This window comes from Oncorhynchus masou, chromosome 10, assembly GCF_036934945.1.
Source record: "Oncorhynchus masou masou isolate Uvic2021 chromosome 10, UVic_Omas_1.1, whole genome shotgun sequence".
In the NCBI taxonomy this organism is placed as follows: Eukaryota; Metazoa; Chordata; class Actinopteri; order Salmoniformes; family Salmonidae; genus Oncorhynchus; species Oncorhynchus masou.
Genome location: NC_088221.1, coordinates 29,380,355 through 29,402,826, shown reverse-complemented (window position 1 = coordinate 29,402,826; position 22,472 = coordinate 29,380,355). Strand labels below are relative to the sequence as shown.

The 22,472-nt window shown below is 45.7% G+C and overlaps 1 protein-coding gene across 2 annotated transcripts in view; it reads right to left on the bottom strand.

Annotated features, from left to right (window-relative positions):
* Window positions 1–7,244: 7,244 nt before the first annotated feature.
* LOC135547484 (ephrin type-A receptor 3-like) overlaps window positions 7,245–22,472 on the bottom strand; it is a 136,069-nt gene continuing 120,841 nt past the window's right edge. Inside the window, exons 16-18 of one of the 2 annotated variants that reach the window (XM_064976536.1) lie at window positions 16,025–16,183; window positions 12,555–12,680; window positions 11,730–11,808 (exon numbers count right to left, since the gene is read on the bottom strand). In XM_064976536.1, coding sequence (XP_064832608.1) covers window positions 12,596–12,680; window positions 16,025–16,183 — 244 coding nt within the window. In that variant the 3' untranslated portion in view covers window positions 11,730–11,808; window positions 12,555–12,595. Of the gene's footprint in view, window positions 11,809–12,554; window positions 12,681–16,024; window positions 16,184–22,472 lie in introns of both variants that reach the window. The other variant, XM_064976535.1, reaches the window with a different exon arrangement.

Below are 22,472 nucleotides of genomic sequence, written 5' to 3'. Positions count from 1 at the left end.
AGGCGGAATTAGCACAGGAATAAAGAGCTTTAACTTTGTGTGTGTGTGAGCAGAGCAGGAAGAAAGGCTGGCTACTTACCTCCCTCCGGAGCCCTTTTGTCTGACGAGGCTCCGGAGAAACAGGGTGTGGCAGCTCTTAATGCTGACAGTGTGTGTGCGTGTGAAAGTAATTGGGTATCCCAGCCTACACCTATTTTTGTACTGTATGTGCATACATTATATAGACGGTATGGATATACAGTATAATGGATACATTTTGGATTTAGGCAGCATGGATAAAATACAAATTACATTTCTAGTGAATAAATTACCCTGTCTTCTGTAATTACTTTGATCAGTTTTAATATTGCAGGTAGATTGTAGGTTCTATCAATTTAAATGTTGGCGTGATTTCTAATCTCCTTATTTTTATATTTTCTCTATACTTTCCCTAAACAGACAACAATACTTCTACTGCTACTAACACCTATTTTCTCTCACATCTATGGTACTTGTTGTTAAATAATTATACATATATTCCTAATTTCATCTTTCTTCAAGTGCTGTATTTCCCCCCACAGCGGCCAATCCACCATTCAATCTGATCTCAACTCCAACCCTCCTATGTCCACAGATGAACCCATCTTTCCCAGTGTAAGGCCATTTAGCTATTTCATTTTGCAATACATCCCTGCATTTTACTGTGATATATTACAAGTGTTCTGAACCTCCCCATTTATAAAATATCTAGCGATATTACCATAAAAATAAATACTTCAACCCAAGACTCAAGATTATAATGATGTTTCCCGTTGACTGATTGTGGTTCTTCAGATCCCCTAACAATACAGTTTGCAGGTCCATCTGAACCCTGATATTATGACATAACATCCATTCCTGGACTCCAAAACGAGCCATCGATGGACAGTACCAGAAAATATGTTCTATGTTTTCTCGTGGCAGAGTCTGCACAATGATGAATGTTCAATATTGAGTATTCTTATTTTTTTGGCAAATATTTTATATAATAGCTTAAATTGAAATGAATGAATTGGTCAATTGATGTTTTATATGTCAGTACATAGACCTGATGCCAACTGACTTGAATTTAAGGTATTGCTATCAATTCTTTGACTTTAAGTGAAACTGATACATTTTCCGATTTATACTAATCATTTTAGGCCATTTATCATTTTTAATGGGTGGCAGATAAATCATTTATTCTTTAATTGTCTGTTCCAAATTTGTGGCAAAGTAGCGATGCGTTAGTTATATTTTGAATTGAGCAAACATCTCCATACATTACATCTGCTTTTTGTGGAGAATGAAATAGTTAAGGAGGGTACCTTAATTAAACAAGGATCCATTGTCAATCCATCGGAAAAGTAAGGCTTTCATCTGCAAAAAGGAAAAGAGCCCACTCTTAAATTTAAGACGGGCCTCTTAGGAGCTTGCTAGAAAACCAGTTTGGATTTAAATGCAATTGTGGTACAATGGAGGCTTTAAGAGAGAGGCATAATGCCTTAATATTTATTATATAAATATGCTCATTTAACTTGATCTGGTTTGCCATTCCAAATCAAGTAACTGTTATTTTTCTCGCATGATTTGGAAAAAGGATTCTCCTGGAGTCGGTAGAGTCATGAATAGATATGTAAACTGCGATATAACTAGAGAATTAATTGGGGTAAAATCTTCCTGTATATTGATAGGTGTTTCCCTCTCCATGGTTTCAAGATTCTGTTTTGCAGCGTTTTTAATCAAAGTCAATAGTTGCAAGATCGTTCAAATTTCCCGGGATATGTACACCAAGCACATCAACTTCACCATCCGCCAATTTAATCGGGAGACCACATGGCAATTTAAAGTTTGTATCTTTTAGAGACACAATCCGCAATATAGTACACTTATCATAGGAAAAATGATCCAGGTCATCAATGAGGCCGTTCACGGGTGAAGATTGAGGACTCAAGAGAACTTGAATCTTTGGTGTACATTGATACTTTTCTCTCTAATCCATTCATTTTTAGGCCCTTAATGTTAAACATTATCTGATTTTTAAAGCAAACAGTTCAATGGCCATAATATGGTGACAGAGAGCAACCTTGTTTTACACCTCTGTACAATTAAAAGTTCTCAGAGAAGTAGCCATTATTTATTATTTTACATAAAGGTTTGTTGTACATGACTTTTACCCATTTTATGAGAGATTCTCCAAAGTTGAGAAAATCCAGGCACGGATTCTAGACATACTGTATCAAATGCTTTCTCAAAATCTGCTCTAAAGATAATACCTGGTTCCCTGCATTCTCAGCTTTCCATTATTTCTAGTAGTTGTCTAATATTCTATCCAATATATCTCCTATTAAGAATCCCGTCTGATCGGGGTGAATAATATCCGGCCCCTTTTCCATCACAACATTGAAGAGTGAGGCGTCTTTATATTGCCCCCCTGGCTCCTACTTAATATTTCTGATAAGAGTTTTGTTTCTCTGTTGATCGATACTGTTTCTGTTTTGGGATGAAAATGTAATTGAATGGCCTCTAAAGGCACACTTAAAGGCATCCCATGCGAACCTGTATTGTACCAGAAAAAGTCTGTTATGAATTCCTTAGTTTTTGCCAAGAAAGTAGTCAGTCAATACACTCTGGTTAAATGTCCAATATCCTCGCCCTTGTGGAAAGTATGTCATAATTACATGGAGGACTATTAGTTGATGATCTGATAACATTCAACCCTCAATTTGTACTTTTTCACTTTTGGCATCATAGGAAAGGATACCAGAAAATAATACATCCGACAAGTATATCTTACGAGATCGGGGGTTTAAGCCTCCAAATACCCGTCAATTCCAATGTGTCCATAATATTCATAATCTCTGAGTGCCAGAGGGTTATAGTTGGAAGGATGATTGTCTTTACGGTCCATTGACATACTTAAAACTGTATTGTAGTCCCCTACCATTGTAATAGTTATTTGTATCTTGGAGAAAAATTCAATTATAATAATATATTTGGATCGCCATATATAATTATGATCCACAACTGTTCATCATCAAGTAGTATATTTCAGGAAATCCATCTTCCTTGAGGACACAGTATATTTTAACGGATTGTACCTTAAGATGCAAATTGTTTTTGAATAAGGATCATAACACCTTTTGAACTTCTTAACCCGTGACTGAAATAGATTTGACCATCCCATTTGTTTTCCAGGCCACTTCATCAGAAGATATTGAATGAGTTTCCTGGAGACAATACATATGGTAATCCTTCTCCTTTAGCCATGTAAAAACTGCTCTTCTTTTCTTCTTATAAGCCAAACCATTGGAATTATAGCGAGTTATACTTTATTTACCGACTATCATAGTGGGTTATATTTTGATATACTTATCACTGCCCTCACCACCATTTTAAAATACTTATCCATACCAACTCTAAGTCAGTGTTTCCAAAACTCGGTTCTCTGGACCCCAAGGGGTGCACGTTTTGGTTTTGCCATAACACAGCTGATTAAAATTATCAAAGCTTGATGATTAGTTGATTATTTGAATCAGCTGTGTAGTGCTAGGGGCAAAACCAAAACGTGCACCCCTCAGGACAGCCTCAATCCTTCGGAGCATGGACCCTACAAGATGTCAAAAGCGTTCCACAGAGAAGTTGGCCCATGTTGACGCCCATGTTGACTCCTGGCACCTACTACCATACCCCGTTCAAAGGCACTTTGTATTTATATTTGGGCCTGTTTAACAGGGCCTGTTTAACTTTTTGGGTTTGTTTGCAAAGTGATCATTATCTAGCTAATAATGTGGGCCTCAATGAATAAAAATGGTCAGTGTGGGGGCCTTGAGGAAAAAAATGGTCCATTGTGTTTCTTGTCCCACTCCTCCCCTGCTATGGGGAGCGTTTTTGTGTAGTTACAGTGATATTACAGTGTGGCAAGCTGTGGTATTTGTGTGGTGGAAGTTGGAACAGGTTCCACTGGGGAGAGACGGAAAGGACTGGTCATGTCTGGACAACATGGAAGCATTCTGTAACGAGAGAGAGAGGTAGAGAGAGAGAGAGGTAGAGAGAGAGAGAGAGGTGGAAAGAGAGAGAGAGAGAGAGAGAGGTGGAAAGAGAGAGAGAGAGAGTAGAGAGAGAGAGAGAGAGGTGGAAAGAGAGAGAGAGGTGGAAAGAGAGAGAGAGAGGTAGAGAGAGAAAGAGGTGGAAAGAGCGAGAGAGAGAGAGAGAGAGAGAGGTAGAGAGAGAGAGAGGTGGAAAGAGAGAGAGAGAGAGAGAGAGAGAGAGAGAGGTAGAGAGAGAGAGTGGAAAGAGAGAGAGAGAGAGAGAGAGAGAGAGAGAGAGAGGTTGAGAGAGAGAAAGAGAGAGAGAGAGAGAGAGAGAGAGAGAGAGAGAGAGAGAGAGAGAGAGAGATAGAGAGAGAGAGAGAGATTGAGAGGTGGAAAGAGAGAGAGAGAGAGGTGGGATGAGGAGGGGTTAAAGGCAGAAACCACCAACAAATTACAGGAACATGTTGGTGTTTTCTTACAACATGACGACTGGACACCTCTTGTAGATCTGAATGGAATTGGATTTAAATCTAGAATTAGAACTGGAATCTATCTGGATAAGTCAGTCAGCTCTACCAGTAAACCCCACAGAGAGAAGAGAGGATGGTGACATGACTCCAGCAGCAGACCCTCCACATCACTCATCCTTTACCTAAAATCAATTATCAGGGTGAACGAACGAGTGAGTGTGAAAGAGGGAACAAGAGAGAACAGTGTTAGTGACAGACATCAGAGAGACAGCTGTGTGTATGTATGTCCTTGTGTGTGTGTGTGTGTGTGTGTGTGTGTGTGTGTGTGTGTGTGTGTGTGTGTGTGTGTGTGTCATTAGCGATGAGACATCAGTGTAACAGTTACAGTCAGCACTCTCCAGTCCAGACAAACACCATCTCATGTCCACTCAGTCCTGGACAGATTACAACAGCCTGCTGGTGATCTATTGGTGTGATTTAGCATAAGGTTACACCGTAATGACTGGATAGGTTGCACTATCATGATGTTGGGGAGCCCAACACAGCTCAACACCACGCAGTCCTGCAGTAATTGACCCAGGACAGGCAGAATAATCCTGCATGTAAAACTAAACTAAGAAAGTGACATCCCAGCAATATTGATGTGTCTCATTGTTACCACCAGTGGAGTAGAGGTATCATGGTGGCACATTTGTAACGATCATTTCACTCCCGTCTGTGGCACATCGTTTGTTACGGAAACAGCTAAGGAGAGCAGGCACTGAAGTACTGCGACCTGGTTACACACACACACACACACACACACACACACACACACACACACACACACACACACACACACACACACACACACACACACACACACACACACACACACAGTTGTCCCTGGATGCCAGGAGATGGACGAGTCAGTCAGGGAAGAGGTTCTTTGCAGACCAAAGCCAGCATGTAGGCTACAGGTATCATCCATCCTGCAACATAGTCTGTGTGTGTCCACTCTCTGTTTGGCCTCATCTGTCAGTCTACAGCCAGTCTGTGTCAGTCTACACCCTGTTGTGGTCTGTCTGTCCTGCACTCATGAGTGAAGGGTGTGAATATGTTCAATATTTCTCTGCATATTCTTTTGAAAATAAAGTTATTATCATTCCTCATAAGAAGAGGAACGCACCGAGAGATAAATAACTAACACCGGTGAGATGATTCATACCTGACATTCTGGTCTTCATCACTGACCTCTGACCTACAGGATATGACCATGTGGATGACATCTTCCCAGTGGCCGTGCGTGTGTATGTATGTGTGTGTGTGTGTACAAATGCACCTTTGCGAAAATGTGTGCCATGTGTGTATGGATGACATCCTCCCAGCATGCAGCAGCAGTATAAGGCAGAGCCAATGCCTTTCCAACATGGCGTCACGCCATGCACTGCAGCTGCACACAGTTGGAGACTTTACTGTGAAGGCTAGGGCCAACGGGATGGGAGGGAAGGACGGAAGGAGGGAGAGAAGGTTTGTGTCCTGGCATTAGGTATGGGTCCCTGGTAGAAGGGTTTGGGGGAGGGGAAGGAAGAGAAAAGTATGGTGGAAGGGTTGACAAGAGAGGGATTCTAGGTTTGACAAGAGAGGGGGTTGGTTTCACAATTCAAAATATGATTGAGACAAGAGTGTTGTAATTGGAAAAGGCATTTTACAAAGCAGAAACATGCTTTCTCCTCATCACTCTTCCCCAAGTGGAACCATGCTTTCTGGGCCAGCTGCGGAGTTAAACAGCACATGGTGTGGACGGGTGATGAACGGGTTCTGTTAACCTCCCTGCCTGGCTGTGTTAGCATAACACTGTGTTCTACTGGGCTTTCACTGTTACAACGGGACAGACTCCTTGCCTGTCTGCCTGCCTCCTACACACCTGCCTCCTCTCCTGTCCTGTCCTGTCCTCCTGTCTACTGCCTGGTCTCTCTCTCTCTCTCTCTCCTCCATCTTTCTCCTATCTCTTTACCCCTCTCTCACCTGTCTCCTGTCCTCCTGTTGCTGGTTAATCTCACTCTCTCTCCATTCTTCTCCCTCGCTCCTCTCCTCTATCTCTCCCGTCAGTTCTTGCTCCCAGGAGCTCAGGGGTTTTAGATCACAGTAAAGAACAAATTGGAGCAGCAACGTCTAACATATTGTGTTCATCATTCCCTGACTGTAGGACACTGTCCTGCTCACCCCCTATCCTCTCCTTTATCCATCTCCCTCACTTCTCTTCTCCATCTATCCCTCGCTCCTCATATCTGCCCTAGACCATCTGGAGAACATCAGGCTTTCAGGGGAGCAGAGACCATCAGTTACCGTCACACACACACACACACACGCGCACACACACCCACAGTCAGTCAGTCAGTCCCTTAGACATCCCCCCTAACCCTGCCCTGCTCTACAACCCTGTAAGATCAGCTGCATTAAAATCACACTATAAATCTACCTGCTAACTACGCCAGGCCTGCTCTAAAGTGTATGAAAGGCCTTATTGGAAGTGGCCCTGAACATGGATCCTGATTCAGAGCAGCAGAACAGGGATTGACAACAGAAGCTCTGTGGGGACTAGAGAGGAGAGCTGGAGACCAGATGTTTGGTAGAGATGGGGCAGAGAGGAAGAGGAGAAGAAGAGAAAGAGGTTTAGCTTTTTGGGACAAAGTTGGTGCCTTGTTCCTTTGTACCAAACCTGTGAAACACCAGAACGAATCACAGGGCAATTTTATCCGCATTAATTTTTTTGCAAATATTTTAAGAATGTTTATTATAAAAATATAAATGTTTCCACTACAAATCATTTTACATTAGTAGACAAGGCTTTTACGCACGCAAGCACGTCGTACACACACACTCGCATGCCCACACACACAAGCACACACATGTACAGGCGCACACACACATTCATCTAAAAAAAGCAAAAAGAGTAAGGATGGGGTGCATAACAGTATTGCTCTTCCACACTGAAGACGCTGTCACAGAACCAACCATGTCATAGATTACAGTATGCTACAAAAAAAACATTACACTTTTGCACAGTATATGTTAACAATAAATAATAGGTTATTATAATTGCTTTTCTTTTATGTAAAAAAACAAATATAATACAAAATAACATGAAATATAATACAAAGAATGTTTGTCTTTTTAAAATGTTGCACAGATATTTCTGTTCATTCTTTTATACATAGAAACATTTGTACAAAGGGATGGCTATGGAAGGGGACTGTCCTGCTTGTAGATATGGTCACACAGTTGTTTTACATATGTACATGCCATACAGAACATGTAACAGCAGCTAAGGGCGGGCAGGGGATGGACGGAGGTGTTATCACACACACGCACAAAGACACATACAAACACACACATACACATCCACTGTTCAGATCAGAGAGAATCCTTATCTACTGTAGCGACGCGATACACTCAGACACTCGCTTTATCTAGAGAGGTGTGATATATACCCACCAGTGTTAGAAGATAGCATTGGAAGAGCTGTGGGATAGTGTTGTTCATTTTCATCTTCTACCTTACAGAGCAGAATACGCTCTGATGAAGCCAGCATGGTATTCTCTCTCTACCCCTCTCTCTCTCCATCTTTTTCATTATCTCTACAGCTCTCTCTCTTTTTCTCACTCCCTCTACATCTCTCTCTCTACTTCTACCTCTCCCTCTCCTTTCTCTCTATCCTGTTTCAGTTTGAAAGAATAACACACATCCTGAGATTTCACATTCGAACTTGGAACTAGGAAGCTTGGAGTTATGCATCATCACCTACTGTATGATAAGCAGACAGGTGGTAGTTAGTTACAGTTCTCTATGATAAGCAGACAGGTGGTAGTTAGTTACAGTTCTCTATGATAAGCAGACAGGCGGTAGTTAGTTACAGTTCTGTATGATAAGCAGACAGGTGGTAGTTAGATACAGTTCTGTATGATAAGCAGACAGGTGGTAGTTAGATACAGTTCTCTATGATAAGCAGACAGGCGGTAGTTAGTTACAGTTCTCTATGATAAGCAGACAGGCGGTAGTTAGTTACAGTTCTCTATGATAAGCAGACAGGTGGTAGTTAGTTACAGTTCTGTATGATAAGCAGACAGGTGGTAGTTAGTTACAGTTCTCTATGATAAGCAGACAGGTGGTAGTTAGTTACAGTTCTCTATGATAAGCAGACAAGTGGTAGTTAGTTACAGTTCTGTATGATAAGCAGAAGGGTGGTAGTTAGTTACAGATACAGTTGAAGTCAGAAGTTTACATACACTTAGGTTGGAGTCTTTAAAACTCGTTTTTCAACCACCCCACAAATTTCTTGTTAACAAACTATAGTTTTGGCAAGTCGGTTAGGACATCTACTTTGTGCATGACACAAATAATTTTGTTTACAGACAGATTATTTCACTTATAATTCACTGTATCACAATTCCAGTGGGTCAGAAGTTTACATACACTATGTTGACTGTGCCTTTAAACAGCTTGGAAAATTACAGAAAATTATGTCATGGCTTTAGAAGCTTGTGATAGGCTAAGTGACATCATTTGAGTCAATTGGAGGAGTACCTGTGGATGCATTTCAAGGCCTATCTTCAAACACAGTGCCTCTTTGCTTGACATCATGGGAAAATCAAAAGAAATCAGCCAAGACTTTCACAGGTCTGGTTCATTCTTGGGAGAAATTTCCAAATGCCTGAAGGTACCACGTTCATCTGTACAAACAATAATACACAAGTATAAACAGCCATCATACCGCTCAGGAAGGAGACGCGTTCTGTCTCCAAGAAATGAACGTACAATGGTGCGAAAAGTGGAAATCAATCCCAGAACAACAGCAAAGGACATTGTGATGATGCTGTAGGAAACAGGTACAAAAGTATCTATCCACAGTAAAACGAGTCCTATATCGACATAACCTGAAAGGCCGCTCAGGAGGAAGAAGCCACTGCTCCAAAACCGCCATATAAAAGCCAGACTACGGTTTACAACTGCACATGGGGACAAAGATCGTACTTTTTGGAGAAACATCCTCTGGTCTGATGACACAAAAATAGAACTGTTTGGCCATATTGACCACCGTTATGTTTGGAGGAAAAGGGGGGAGGCTTGCAAGCCGAAGATCACCATCCCAATCATGTTGTGGGGGTGATTTGCTGCAGGAGGGACTGGTGCACTTCACAAAATAGATGGCATCATGAGAAGCAACATCTCAAGACATCAGTCAGGAAGTTAAAGCTTGGTCGTAAATGTGTCTTCCAAATGGACAATGACCCCAAGCATATTTCCAAAGTTGTGGCAAAATGGCTTAAGGACAACAAAATCAAGATATTGGAGTGGCCATCAGAAACCCCTGACCTCAATCCTAGAGAAAATGTGTGGGCAGAACAGAAAAAGTGTGTGGAGGCCTACAAACCTGACTCAGTTACACCAGTTCTGTCAGGAGGAATGGGACAAAATTCACCCAACTTATTGTGGGAAGCTTGTGGAAGGATATCCTAAACGTTTGACCCAAGTTAAACAATTTAAAGACAATGCTACCAAATACTAATTGAGTGTATGTAAACATCTGACCCATAGGGAATGTGATGAAAGAAATAAAAGTTGAAATAAATAATTCTCTCTACTCTTATTCTGACATTTCACATTCTCAAAATAAAGTGGTGATCTTAACTGACCTAAAACAGGGAATTTTTACTAGGATTAAATGTCAGGGAAAAAAAGTGAGTTTAAATGTATTTGGCTAAGATGCATGTAAACTTACGACTTCAACTGTATGTATGGTAAGCAGACAGGTAGTAGTTAGTTACAGTTCTGTGGTCTGATATGTCCTGTTTACCATCAGACTCATGACTTCAGGTTGATCAAACTGATGAACTGATTGTTATGATTATTGCTCTCTGTTTGACATTGACTGTTTGCAGACATTAGTCTATAGCTATGGGATAAATGGCTTATTCTAGTCTGGGTGCCCATCAAATGGTTTGGCTTCCTTCTCAAGCTGATTTTCTCTTGAGTATACCTTCACACTCACATGCAGAGACATGGGTGCATACACACGCACGCACGCACGCACGCACGCACACACACACACACACACACACACACACACACACACACACACACACACACACACACACACACACACACACACACACACACACACACACACACACACACACACACACACACACACACACACACACACACACACACACACAGAGTAGTATCAGTCCTTCTCTGTGAGAGAGAGTGGGGTCTTCAGTGGTGGGAGTCTCCAGGTGTGCTTCGTCTGCTCCAGGTTGATGTGGATGTGGATTGCTGCTGCTGTCTGCGTTGTTCTACTCAAGGCATTTAAAGTTTTCCTCTCCAGAGCTTAAAAACTGTCAGTCAAATCCACAGGATCAGATCACGACTGGTTCAGTTCTCAACAAGCCCCTTTCCACGATAAGTCACACACAGGGCCCTGCTGTCCCAGGTTCTCCAATCCCAGCTCCAGCCCTTTATCCTCATGCCCTTAAGGTCCAAGGCCAGGTTATCTCCCTCTTTCCTGTGTTCTCAGTAAGGCATCTCAGCAATGGTGCGGAGTGTCGAAGGGTTGGTCTGTCTGTCGGTCTGACTGCTTGCCCTGGATTCAGGGTAAGGGCATGATATCATGGTGACATCATCAAACCTCAAGAGCTGTTGTCCTCCGCTGCACCACTTTTCTAATGTCTACTTCCTCCTTTAGTTTGGGACTTCCTCCTGCATGTTACAGAGATCAGAGGGCTGTTCTAAGTGCTATGAGCCTGTCCTCTCTCCTCCTTCATTCCCTATCACTACACCTCGACAGGGGAGGGCTCCCTCGTGGAATGAACCGTATTGAAACGTCCACAGACGTGGAGGGAGGAACTGAAAAGTAGACACTTTAATTCAGAATGAAACGGGGCACAGAAGGGCTTAATTCTGAATGGAACTGGGTCCAGAAGGGCTTAATTCTGAATGGAACTGGGTCCAGAGGGTCTTCATTTAGAATGGAACGGGGCCCAGATGGGCTTCATTCAGAATGGAACAGGGCCCAGAAGGGCTTCATTCAGAATGGATTGGGACCCAGAATGGTTTCATTCAGATTGGAATGGGGGCCAGACGAGCTTCATTCAGAATGGAACAGGGGCCAGAGGGCAGCCAGTCAGCCAATCTGTGGATCTCTAGTGGCTTGGTTGGGTTAGACTGGGACAGGGCCATTCTTCATGTGGCTCTCTAGTGCTTTGATGCTGCTCACAATGTTCTTCTGAGGGCCGACGATAGTCACACCAACCTTCTTTAGGTCCCTGCAGAGAGAAAGGAGTAGGGAAGAGAGAGAGAGGGAGAGAGAGAGAGAGAGAGAGAGAGAGAGAGAGAGAGAGAGAGAGAGAGAGAGAGTAAGTGCTTCAGTATGTGACACACAGTGACATTAATGACATGCGGTCAGTGCTGCCCCCCCCCCCTCCCCCTCCCACTTCTGCTGGCCTGTCAATCACAAGGTTAATGTGCTGCCAGAGTTCTCTAGTTAGCTTGTGGGAAAGTGGCGTTGGGCAGTTTTTGGTCATGCTTAGTGGTGTGTGTATGTTTGGAAGGGAGGGAGCAGCACTGGTACAAATAGATGGATAATAAATGCAGAATAAATCAACTGGTTAGAGCAAGCTTCATCACAACACACACACAGCATGGGTTACACACAGCATTTCATGAAGACACACAACTCAAACAAGTATGTTATGTTTCATCTAGTGGACTTCATGTAGCAGCATGGTGATATTAGGTACAGCAGTGGGATATTATGTGACATCAGTGGACAAGATATCTTCAGCTCGGCTCCTGTAGGTGACTGTGGTTATAGACGCATATTAGTAAAGAAACAGCTTAGCTCAAACCCGCTAGGTTAACACAGCTTGGGTTTTACACTGAGCTTCAGTTCTCTGCTAGTCTGCAGAGTGCACACAACACAAAACAGGAAAACTCCTTAGAACGTTATTTTGATGCAAGCATGGGGTTCTAGTTTGGAGGGCAGCCAGACAGTGCACAGTGGTCCACCCACCATCCGGTGTCTCTGGAGTAGGGGATGGAGAGGAGAGGGGGTTAGAGGGTGGTGATCCCCATTGAAGGCTCCCACTCTGGGCAGGTGGCTGCAGTGACGTGGTGCTGGACCTCTGTCAGACAGATTCTACAGTACAGACAGGCAGGGCCAGGGAATATGAATAAAGTTTCCCAGGCTAATGGACGTCACACAGCCATACTGGCAACAGTCTCTCAAAAAGGCTTATGTGTCACAGCGTTAACACCCTGAACAGCGTGTTACAAATAAATAAATAAAGTAAATAAACAACAGAAAACGTGAATATATAAAGTATGAGGCATAAATAGAAAACAGTCTAGACAGTGAACGACTCATGCAATAAAAGTGATAAAAACGAATGACTGTGGATGTGTTTAAGTAGACCAGGGCCCAAACTTATGACCGCTGTATTCCTCCTCTGACACACGATGAATGAGAACCATAGTGGATATGGTGGTAGTGTTTACAGTGAGCAGCTAACTGCCACTCAGACAGAAAGGGCTGTCTCATCTAGAACTCTGAAGAGGCTCCTCACCCTGAGAGCACACAGAGACTTCATCCCTGCTGCTGTGTGTTACTACAAGTGGTTAGAGTGGACTCGTCAGGTTTCCCATCATAGACAGTGAGACAGAGAAATGGCAGAGGGAAGGAAGTCTGATACCTTAGGCTGGACCACCCGTCCTCAGAACTTTCAGAACCTCCATTTGTAACCCACATCTCTGTCCGTTCATTAAAAGTATATTGTGTCAGTGGATTATGGAGTGGTATAGGGTTTGATTAGTTTCGTCTGGCAGACAGAGGTCAGAGCAATGGGCCAGGGGTAGTCTCCTGCTGAATATGAAGGACTGGATTAAGATACTACTAATCAATAGACTGGTATACTACGGTCAAGGGCTGGGTGTGTCAGAGGTATACCCTTGGAGGATTAAAACACACACATGATCCAATTCCTGTTTTGATCCAGTTATGATCCATGAGAGGAGAATCAGAGATGCTGTAGAATGATCCTGTTATCAGAAACCATGTGTAGGCTATACAGTTCATCTGTGATGTATTCCATCAATACTGCATGTGGTATTTCTACTGAGTCTGCAAACAAGCCTTTTTGTGCCTCTGTAGTGATTGGTTTAAGGGAAGCTCTCATTGATGAAATTGATTAATTGATTAATTGTCCTGAGAAAAAACTCTTCCTGTAAGAGAATGTGCTGCTACAACAGTATATAGTTTTAGAGAAACTAGCTGATAATAGATGAGAGAGAGAGAGAAAGAGAGAGAGAGAGAGAGAGAGAGAGTGAGAGAGAGAGAGAGAGAGAGAGAGAGAGAGAGAGAGAGAGAGATCCTTATAAGGCATTGTTCTGTTGGATAGATCAGGCTCTCTCTTTCTCAGGCAATTAAACTAGGCCATGGATGAGGAGGTAATCTAGTAGCTATTTGCATTTCATTATTTATATTGACATCAGAACAAAAGGCAACGTGGAAATTATTGCCTGGGCCTTTTGTTAGTAGTGACTGTGTGTAGTATGTAGTGTGTGACTGCTGTGTAGCCCAGTGTGTTAGGGAGACCAGAGCATAGCACCCAGACATCTGCTTTGATCAGCCTGATTACAACTGTCAAATTATTTACACTGTCAAATACCTCATCAATTAACACAACAGCAGGTCCCCAAAGGCCACATCCTCCGCAGAGGGAGGGAGGGAGGGAGGGAGGGAGGGAGGGAGGGAGGGAGGGAGGGAGGGAGGGAGGGAGGGAGGGAGGGAGGGAGGGAGGGGAGGGAGGGAGGGAAGGGGATAGGGATGGAAGGAAGGGGATAGGGAGGGAAGGGGATAGGGAGGGAGGGAGGGAGGGAGGGAGGGAGGGAGGGAGGGAGGGAGGGAGGGAGGGAGGGAGGGAGGGAGGGAGGGAGGGAGGGAGGGAGGGAGGGAGGGAGGGGATAGGGAGGGAAGGGGATAGGGAGGGAGGGAGGGAAGGGGATAGGGAGGGAAGGGGATAGGGAGGGAGAGAGGGAGGGAAGGGGATAGGGAGGGAAGGGAAGGGGATAAGGAGGGAAGGGGATAGGGGATAGGGAGGGAGGGAGTGAGGGAAGGGGATAGGGGGAAGGGGATAGGGAGGGAGGGAGGGAGGGAGGGAGGGAGGGAGGCAGGGAGGTAGGGAAGGGGATAGGGATGGAAGGAAGGGGATAGGGATGGAAGGTAGGGGATAGGGAGGGAGGGAGGGAGGGAGGGAGGGAGGGAGGGAGGGAGGGAGGGAGGGAGGGAGGGAGGGAGGGAGGGAGGGAGGGAGATAGGGAGGGAAGGGGATAGGGAGGGAGGGAAGGGGATAGGGAGGGAGGGAGGGAGGGAGGGAGGGAGGGAGGGAGGGAGGGAGGGAGGGAGGGAGGGAGGGAGGGAGGGAGGGAGGGAGGGAGGGAGGGAGGGAGGGAGGGAGGGAGGGAGGGAGGGAGGGAGGGAGGGAGGGAGGGAAGGGGATAGGGAGGGAGAGAGGGAGGGAAGGGGATAGGGAGGGAAGGGGATAGGGAGGGAAGGGGATAGGGGATAGGGAGGGAGGGAGTGAGGGAAGGGGATAGGGAGGGAGGGAGGGAGGGAGGGAGGGAGGGAAGGGGATAGGGAGGGAAGGGTATAGGGAGAGAAAGAGATAGAGATAGAGGGCGAGAGGAAAATGAGAGATATAAATTAGATAGAAAGAAACGGACAGAGAGAAAGCCTCCAGCGGTCAAATCACTGCATTTCCCATAAAACCTATATGAGCAACATGGTGGAGCCATGAGCCCAAATAGAGGTTGATTATGAAAGAGAGAGGTTGCGATGAGTTGCATGGGGGTGCATGGGGGTGCATGGGGGCTGTGATCATAGATTCTGCCAGATACACTCTACTAAAGCTGTTCACAGCCTGTAGATCCTGTCAGAACTGGAGCTTTTGCAAGATGTCTCTCTCCTCTCTCTCTCCCTCGGTATGGTTGATCTCTGCGTAACATGGCTGAAGCGCTGTCATTACAGATTACAATCAAACACTGCTATCCATGGATAACAGATTAGACCCACAGTGGTGCCTCTGAGTAATGGAGGCAGATTGAAAACATTTTGGGGTCTCAGTGTGGGGGGGGGGGGGGGGGGGGGTGTGAGCTGTATTAAATCTGGGTTGCTGTGGCATGAGATACTTTCTCAGGGAAATGTCCTGTTTCAAGTCTCTTGTCTGAGCTCTTTAAATCACTGTTAGGGCCTCGCTCCCTGCTGCACTCACAGAAAACATTCAGGGTATTCCTATATTTTGTCAAATATTATTTTTTAGATACAAAGTTAAATCATATTATACAACAACTTGCATTTTGCTACTGGCTGGACAAGCCCAAAAAATGTACATTTCACTGGACCATTGGTTCCTCAGCGAGTCTTCAGTGAGTCCTGTAAGCTTGAGTCTGAGTGTTACTACAGAGCATCATCAGAAGCAGTCTTACTCTGCGGAGGTCTTGGGCAGGGTGTCACAGGAGCTGTAGCTGACCCCAGAGAAGGCCTCCTTACAGGGCAGGGTCCTCACGTTGTCCAGCCAATCCCCCATGGTGTCCAACGATGGAACCACCTCAGAACTACTCCTGTCCAGAAGCAGGTTGGCTGGCCTGGAGGTGGAGGGGGAGAGAGAGAGAAAGGACATGCATGGTTAGCCATTTGGCACACTAGCCATACTTGAACTCCTTGTGTTGAGGGGGTTACATGGGACACAGTCCCCTCAAAGAGCTGCATGGTCAACCTTGGAAAATACATCACACTACATCCTCTTCCAATACTTTTCCTCCAGAAAGGTACACCGACACCACCAGCACTACAACACACACACACACACACACACACACACACACACACACACACACACACACACACACACACACACACACACACACACACACACACACACACACACACACACACACACGCTGGATTCTGCAAATCACATCAGGGTCTGAAACTGTTATTATTGAGAAAACAAGCTCATAAAATAACATGCTGCAAAGAGAGAACAGAGAAGGTTGTAAACCACATTTCCCCATGCACACACACACACACACACAGACACATAAACACACACACACACACTCTGACACACATGCACCACGTGTCTCCCCAGAAGGAAACACCTGTGGAGAGAAGGGACTACCCACAATCCTGTACTGTTGCAGAGTGTTATGGACAAGCTCTCCCAGCGAAAGCCACACACACAATTTAAGTCTGATGATTTCCCAATGTGACTGCTTGCACTGTTTCTAGGTCATTACGTCCATCTAGCTCCAAACATCTATGTGTTGGATGGGCTTTGAGACAAAGAAAAAGGAAACTGTTATGTATAGATTCAACATTTACGTTAATCTCTAACAATATTATTATTAACAAAACAAGCATAGATTTTTGGATAATTACACGATTGTTTTCTCTAATAAAATACTAGAATTTCAACAATACTGCAGTCTTATCGGATTAGAATCTAAACTCAAATCATTATCTAAACCAATCAAAATTCATGCTGTTCCATGAACAATAAATTATAGGATGAAAAGCATGGCTTGAGGCACTGTTCTGTAGAGATTTGAGTGACAGGAGAGAGGGAAGAGAGAGGTAGAAGTGGAAGGGAGAGAGAAGAGAGAGGTAGAAGAGGAGGAAGGGAGAGAGGGAAGAGAGAGGTAGAAGAGGAGGGAGGGAGAGAGGGAAGAGAGGTAGAAGAGGAGGGAGAGAGGGAAGAGAGAGGTAGAAGAGGAGGAAGGGAGAGGGGGAAGAGAGGTAGAAGAAGAGGAAGGGAGAGAGGGAAGAGAGAGGTAGAAGAGGAGGAAGGGAGAGAGGGAAGAGAGCGGTAGAAGAGGAGGAAGGGAGAGAGGGAAGAAAGGTGGAAGAGGAAGGGAGAGAGGGAAGAGAGAGGTAGAAGTGGAAGGGAGAGAGGGAAGAGAGAGGTAGAAGAGGAGGAAGGGAGAGAGGGAAGAGAGAGGTAGAAGAGGAGGAAGGGAGAGAGGGAAGAGAGAGGTAGAAGAGGAGGAAGGGAAAGAGGGAAGAGAGAGGTAGAAGAGGAGGAAGGGAGAGGGGGAAGAGAGGTAGAAGAAGAGGAAGGGAGAGAGGGAAGAGAGAGGTAGAAGAGGAGGAAGGGAGAGAGGGAAGAGAGCGGTAGAAGAGGAGGAAGGGAGAGAGGGGAGAGAGCGGTAGAAGAGGAGGAAGGGAGAGAGGGAAGAAAGGTGGAAGAGGAAGGGAGAGAGGGAAGAGAGAGAGGACTGTGTCTGCAAGTCTGTCCTTAACCCTGACGATGTTTCCTCTGGCTGTACAGACAGACAGACGTCTGCTAAACCAACCAGTCAATAACTCCATACCAACCAGTCAATAACTCCATACCAGGAGACTCTCTCCACATTTTCTGAGTCAACAACATTATGTTGTTTTGTATTGTGTTCAGTTGACACCAGGGAAAGCAGCTGTTGCTACAGTCATATCCAATCAACATCCAAATCAACAAGCCCACCTTCTCCCCATGAGGCAGGGTCAGGTTACTGTAGGTCAGACCAACTTAGGTCACATCAACAACAACACTGACTCATACTAAACAGCGATGGGTGTGTGTGTTGGAGCCATTCGGAATAATGGCATGAATAGGTGTGTGTGTGTGTATGTGTGTGTGTGTGTGTGTGTGTGTGTGTGTGTGTGTGTGTGTGTGTGTGTGTGTGTGTGTGTGTGTGTGTGTGTGTGTGTGTGTGTGTGCGTGCGTGTACGCATGTGTGTGTGTATGTTTGTGAGTCAGAAAACAAACCATAGGACGACTGGGACCATAGCACCTGATCACACACAGCCCAGGGGATACAAGCCAAAACCGGACAGGAAACCGGCTTGGTCCTGCCATAGAGACTCCCATAGAGGGGTGTATTTATAGTAGTGTAAATAAACTAATCAGAACAGCAGGAAGTCAAGTCCAACCTCAGGCTGAGTATTTTGCGTGGTGGAGAGGTTTAGAGTCTTAGTTAAGGACAGATTTTTATATCACAGTAAGTGACACTGTATTTGGGGTGTTTGGAGGTTTGTCTGTTATCTGTTTTAAAGTGGCAGACTGGCGTACAGTACGCTACCTCTCAAGGGTGGGACAGGTAAGACCTACTGCTTATGGAACTACCAGACTTGTGCTTCCAGAATATGTTTGTTCCATGACAAGTTAACAAAGCAGTAAACAATATCCCCAAAGATGATTTCTGTTTGGAACACAACTAACCAGCCAGACAGCTCACCACAGGGACAGCAAGGCACTGTCTGAGTGAGATCAAGAACGGGAGGAAGAGGATAGAGAAAGAAGTGGCAAAGGAAAGGGAGAGCTAAGAGACTGGTATGTGATTGAATCTCTTCCTGACCATCAGAGGCCTGTCTGACAGCTGAGAGCCAACGAGGAGGGAGCCTCTTCTTCTCATCTCTCTCTCCCTCTCTCACACACCCACACAGCTCCCTGATTACACCATCCAGGCATGGATGAGGAGACTATTGATCTGCAAAGTTCTCTCCCCTTCCTGCAGAGCAGTCAGCGTGTCAGTGTAGAGGTAAACTATAGATGACCTTGTCTTGCCTCTGTAGGATTCTTTGTTTACTATATTCTTTATTTTTAACTGCGCTTGGTAAAGTCTCATGGCGGACCAACAGGCAGAGAGATCGCTGGATGAGAAAGGATGAGAGGGAAGTAAAAGAACATGCTTGTTGTCAGGGAGAGGAGTTGGTATCTTAAACCCCTGTGTACGCATCATCGCATCTTACAGAGACAGGATTCAGAAAAAGGAGAATTCTTCACATGATGGAAAAAAATTGGGAGGTGAGAGAGAAAAGTACAATACCACTGTCCCTGTCTTTTTCTTCCTCCCTCTTGTTCTTTTCATTTTCTCCTTTTCTGTCTGTTTTCCACTCTGAAAGACCACTGCTGTGTAGTATCATGTTTTTTAGGGCTCTCAGGGGAGCAGAGGGAAAGATGGAGCAGGGGGGAAGAAGAGAAGGAGAGATGGAGAGGGGGAGATGGGGGAGAAGGAGAGAGGGGGAGAAGTTGACATCTGGGCAGCTTGGTGAAGGAGTGGAGAAGCAGCTCTCACTGTGAGGGGAACTGAAATGGCTCTGCTGGGTCTCTCTACCCTCCAACCCTCCAACCATCCAACCCTCCAACTCTGCAAACCTCCACTCCTCCCTACATCTGGACATCTCCCCCAGGCCCCCAGACAGTGCACTCTAACCACAGGTCCCTCTCCCCAGGCCCCCAGACAGTGTATTCTAACCCAAAGTCCCTCTCCACCAGGCCCCCAATGCCCCAGGTCCCTCTCCCCAGGCCCCCAGACAGTGCACCCTAACCCCAGGTCCCTCTCCCCCAGGCCCCCAAAACAGTGCACTCTAACCCCAGGTCCCTCTCCCCCAGGCCCCCAAAACAGTGCACTCTAACCCCAGGTCCCTCTCCCCCAGGCCCCCAAAACAGTGCAATCTAACCCCAGGTCCCTCTCCCCCAGGCCCCCAAAACAGTGCACTCTAACCCCAGGTCCCTCTCCCACAGGCCCCCAAAACAGTGCACTCTAACCCCAGGTCCCTCTCCCCCAGGCCCCCAAAACAGTGCACTCTAACCCCAGGTCCCTCTCCCACAGGCCCCCAAAACAGTGCACTCTAACCCCAGGTCCCTCTCCCCAGGTCCCCAGACAGTGCACTCTAACCCCAGGTCCCTCTCCCCAGGCCCCCAAAACAGTGCACTCTAACCCCAGGTCCCTCTCCCACAGGCCCCCAAAACAGTGCACTCTAACCCCAGGTCCCTCTCCCCCAGGCCCCCAAAACAGTGCACTCTAACCCCAGGTCCCTCTCCCCCAGGCCCCCAGACAGTGCACTCTAACCCCAGGTCCCTCCCCCAGGCCCCCAGACAGTGCACTCTAACCCCAGGTCCCTCTCCCCAGGCCCCCAGACAGTGCACTCTAACCTAGGTCCCCAGACAGTGCACTCTAACCCCAGGTCCCTCTCCCCCAGGCCCCCAAAACAGTGCACTCTAACCCCAGGTCCCTCTCCACAAGGCCTCCAGACAGTGTACTCCGGGCCCCAGGCTTTGATCTGGGCCTGTGGGAGATGGGCGCTCCATTAGCCAGGGCAGCCCAGAGACAGATGAGGTGTGTGAGCCCGAACACAGCTGCTCCTGCGGTGTGGCCCCACACACACACACACACACACACACACACACACACACACACACACACACACACACACACACACACACACACACACACACACACACACACACACACACACACACACACACACACACACACACACACTCTAATCGCCATAAATCGCCTCCCCTCCCCCTCCCACCTCTCTCGCCCAGCACTCAGCCCTGTGTTAAAAGCCAATCAGGAAAATGACATGCAAACTCCCAGGGACCCATTTTCACTTTCTTAACAAATCATTAGTCAACATTATGAGTTCCCGACGTCTCCATAATACCAGGACCGTCTGTTCCACCAACCCACTGCCCCATCGCCTCCCCCCTCTACTACCCCACCGCTGTTCCAGCTATAGCTCCAGTCCTCCCTCCTCCCTGCTCCCTCTTTGCCTGCCCAAGGCCACTCTACACCAGAGCCTCAGTCCCCTGGACCTCCCCAGTGGTCAAAACAAAGAGATGGAAACACAGAATGAAAAGAGATGAGTGTTAGGTGTATTAGTATGTACTGTAGAGAGAGTGAGTGAGAGAAAAGAGGAAAATCAGGACGTGTGGCAGTTTAGGGAGAGAAAGGGGGAGAGAGCTAGTCTGAGGCCTGACCAGTGACTACACAGGTTCAGTTGAAGTGAGATCATAACATCATGTGCACACAGGAAGCAGGAAGTGTTGTTTATGACAACCTTTGTCTGGCCCATGTTACTACCAACTGGGTCCATACACAAACAGGTTCAGGGCCATGTTGAAAATGTAAAGATAATACTACACTCCCCTATAGGGGTCTGCCCATACAAAATAAATGCTCTCCCCTGTAGACCTCTGTAGACCTCTGCACATAATACAAACAGCTCTCCCCTATAGGCCTATACACTACTATCATGGCCTAACACATTCACCGAAGTAGAGGAACACCTTCTATGAGGCCCCTATTTCAATATCGGGTTGATATCTTGAGAGATTCAGTATGTGGTTTCTAAATATTTGATAGATCCAGTAACGTCTTGCACCTTGGTCGGACGGCGAGGTAGAGACAGAATCAGTAATATTGTAATAGGCCAGCAGAGGGGGAAGCGTGTGACAGAGGCAGAGACAGAATCAGTCTCTGAAAAGGTTATCCTGTTTAGATACAACTAGACTAAATATATTCATATGTCACCAAATCATTTATTAAAACTCACTGTTTTAAAATGAAGGTCTATAGTAACTTCAACAGTACTCTCTGGGGTAGCACCATGGTGAAGCCGGAGGACAGCTAGCTTGTGTCCTCCTCTGGGTACATTGACTTCAATACAAAACCTAGGATGCTTGTAGGCCTCAACCCCTTCCATAGACATACATGGTAATTATGACCACTTCCAGAGGACAACGTCCAACCAATCAAAGCATTTTGCAGTATGAACTGACAAGTTGTCCATCCAATCATAGGATTAGGATCAGAGAATAAATGTAGTGTGTTGTATTGGTGATGCGCCGCCGAGCATTATGGGGGGTTCAATGTGTTGAGAAGCTTGGTGAGATTATTTAATGGAGGCTGAGAAGTGATAGTTGAGCATTTAAAAAAAATATTATTACATTCAAATGAGTTTCCTCAAATTACAGGAGGCAGAGGAGGTAGATTATTGTGTCCAGTTATTGAAATAAATTGCACTTTGCCTTGCTAACTTCAGTAGCAGCTCAAGTGCGCAGTTTTCGAGGCCAATGTTACCGTAAATGTTGTTGAATTTTTG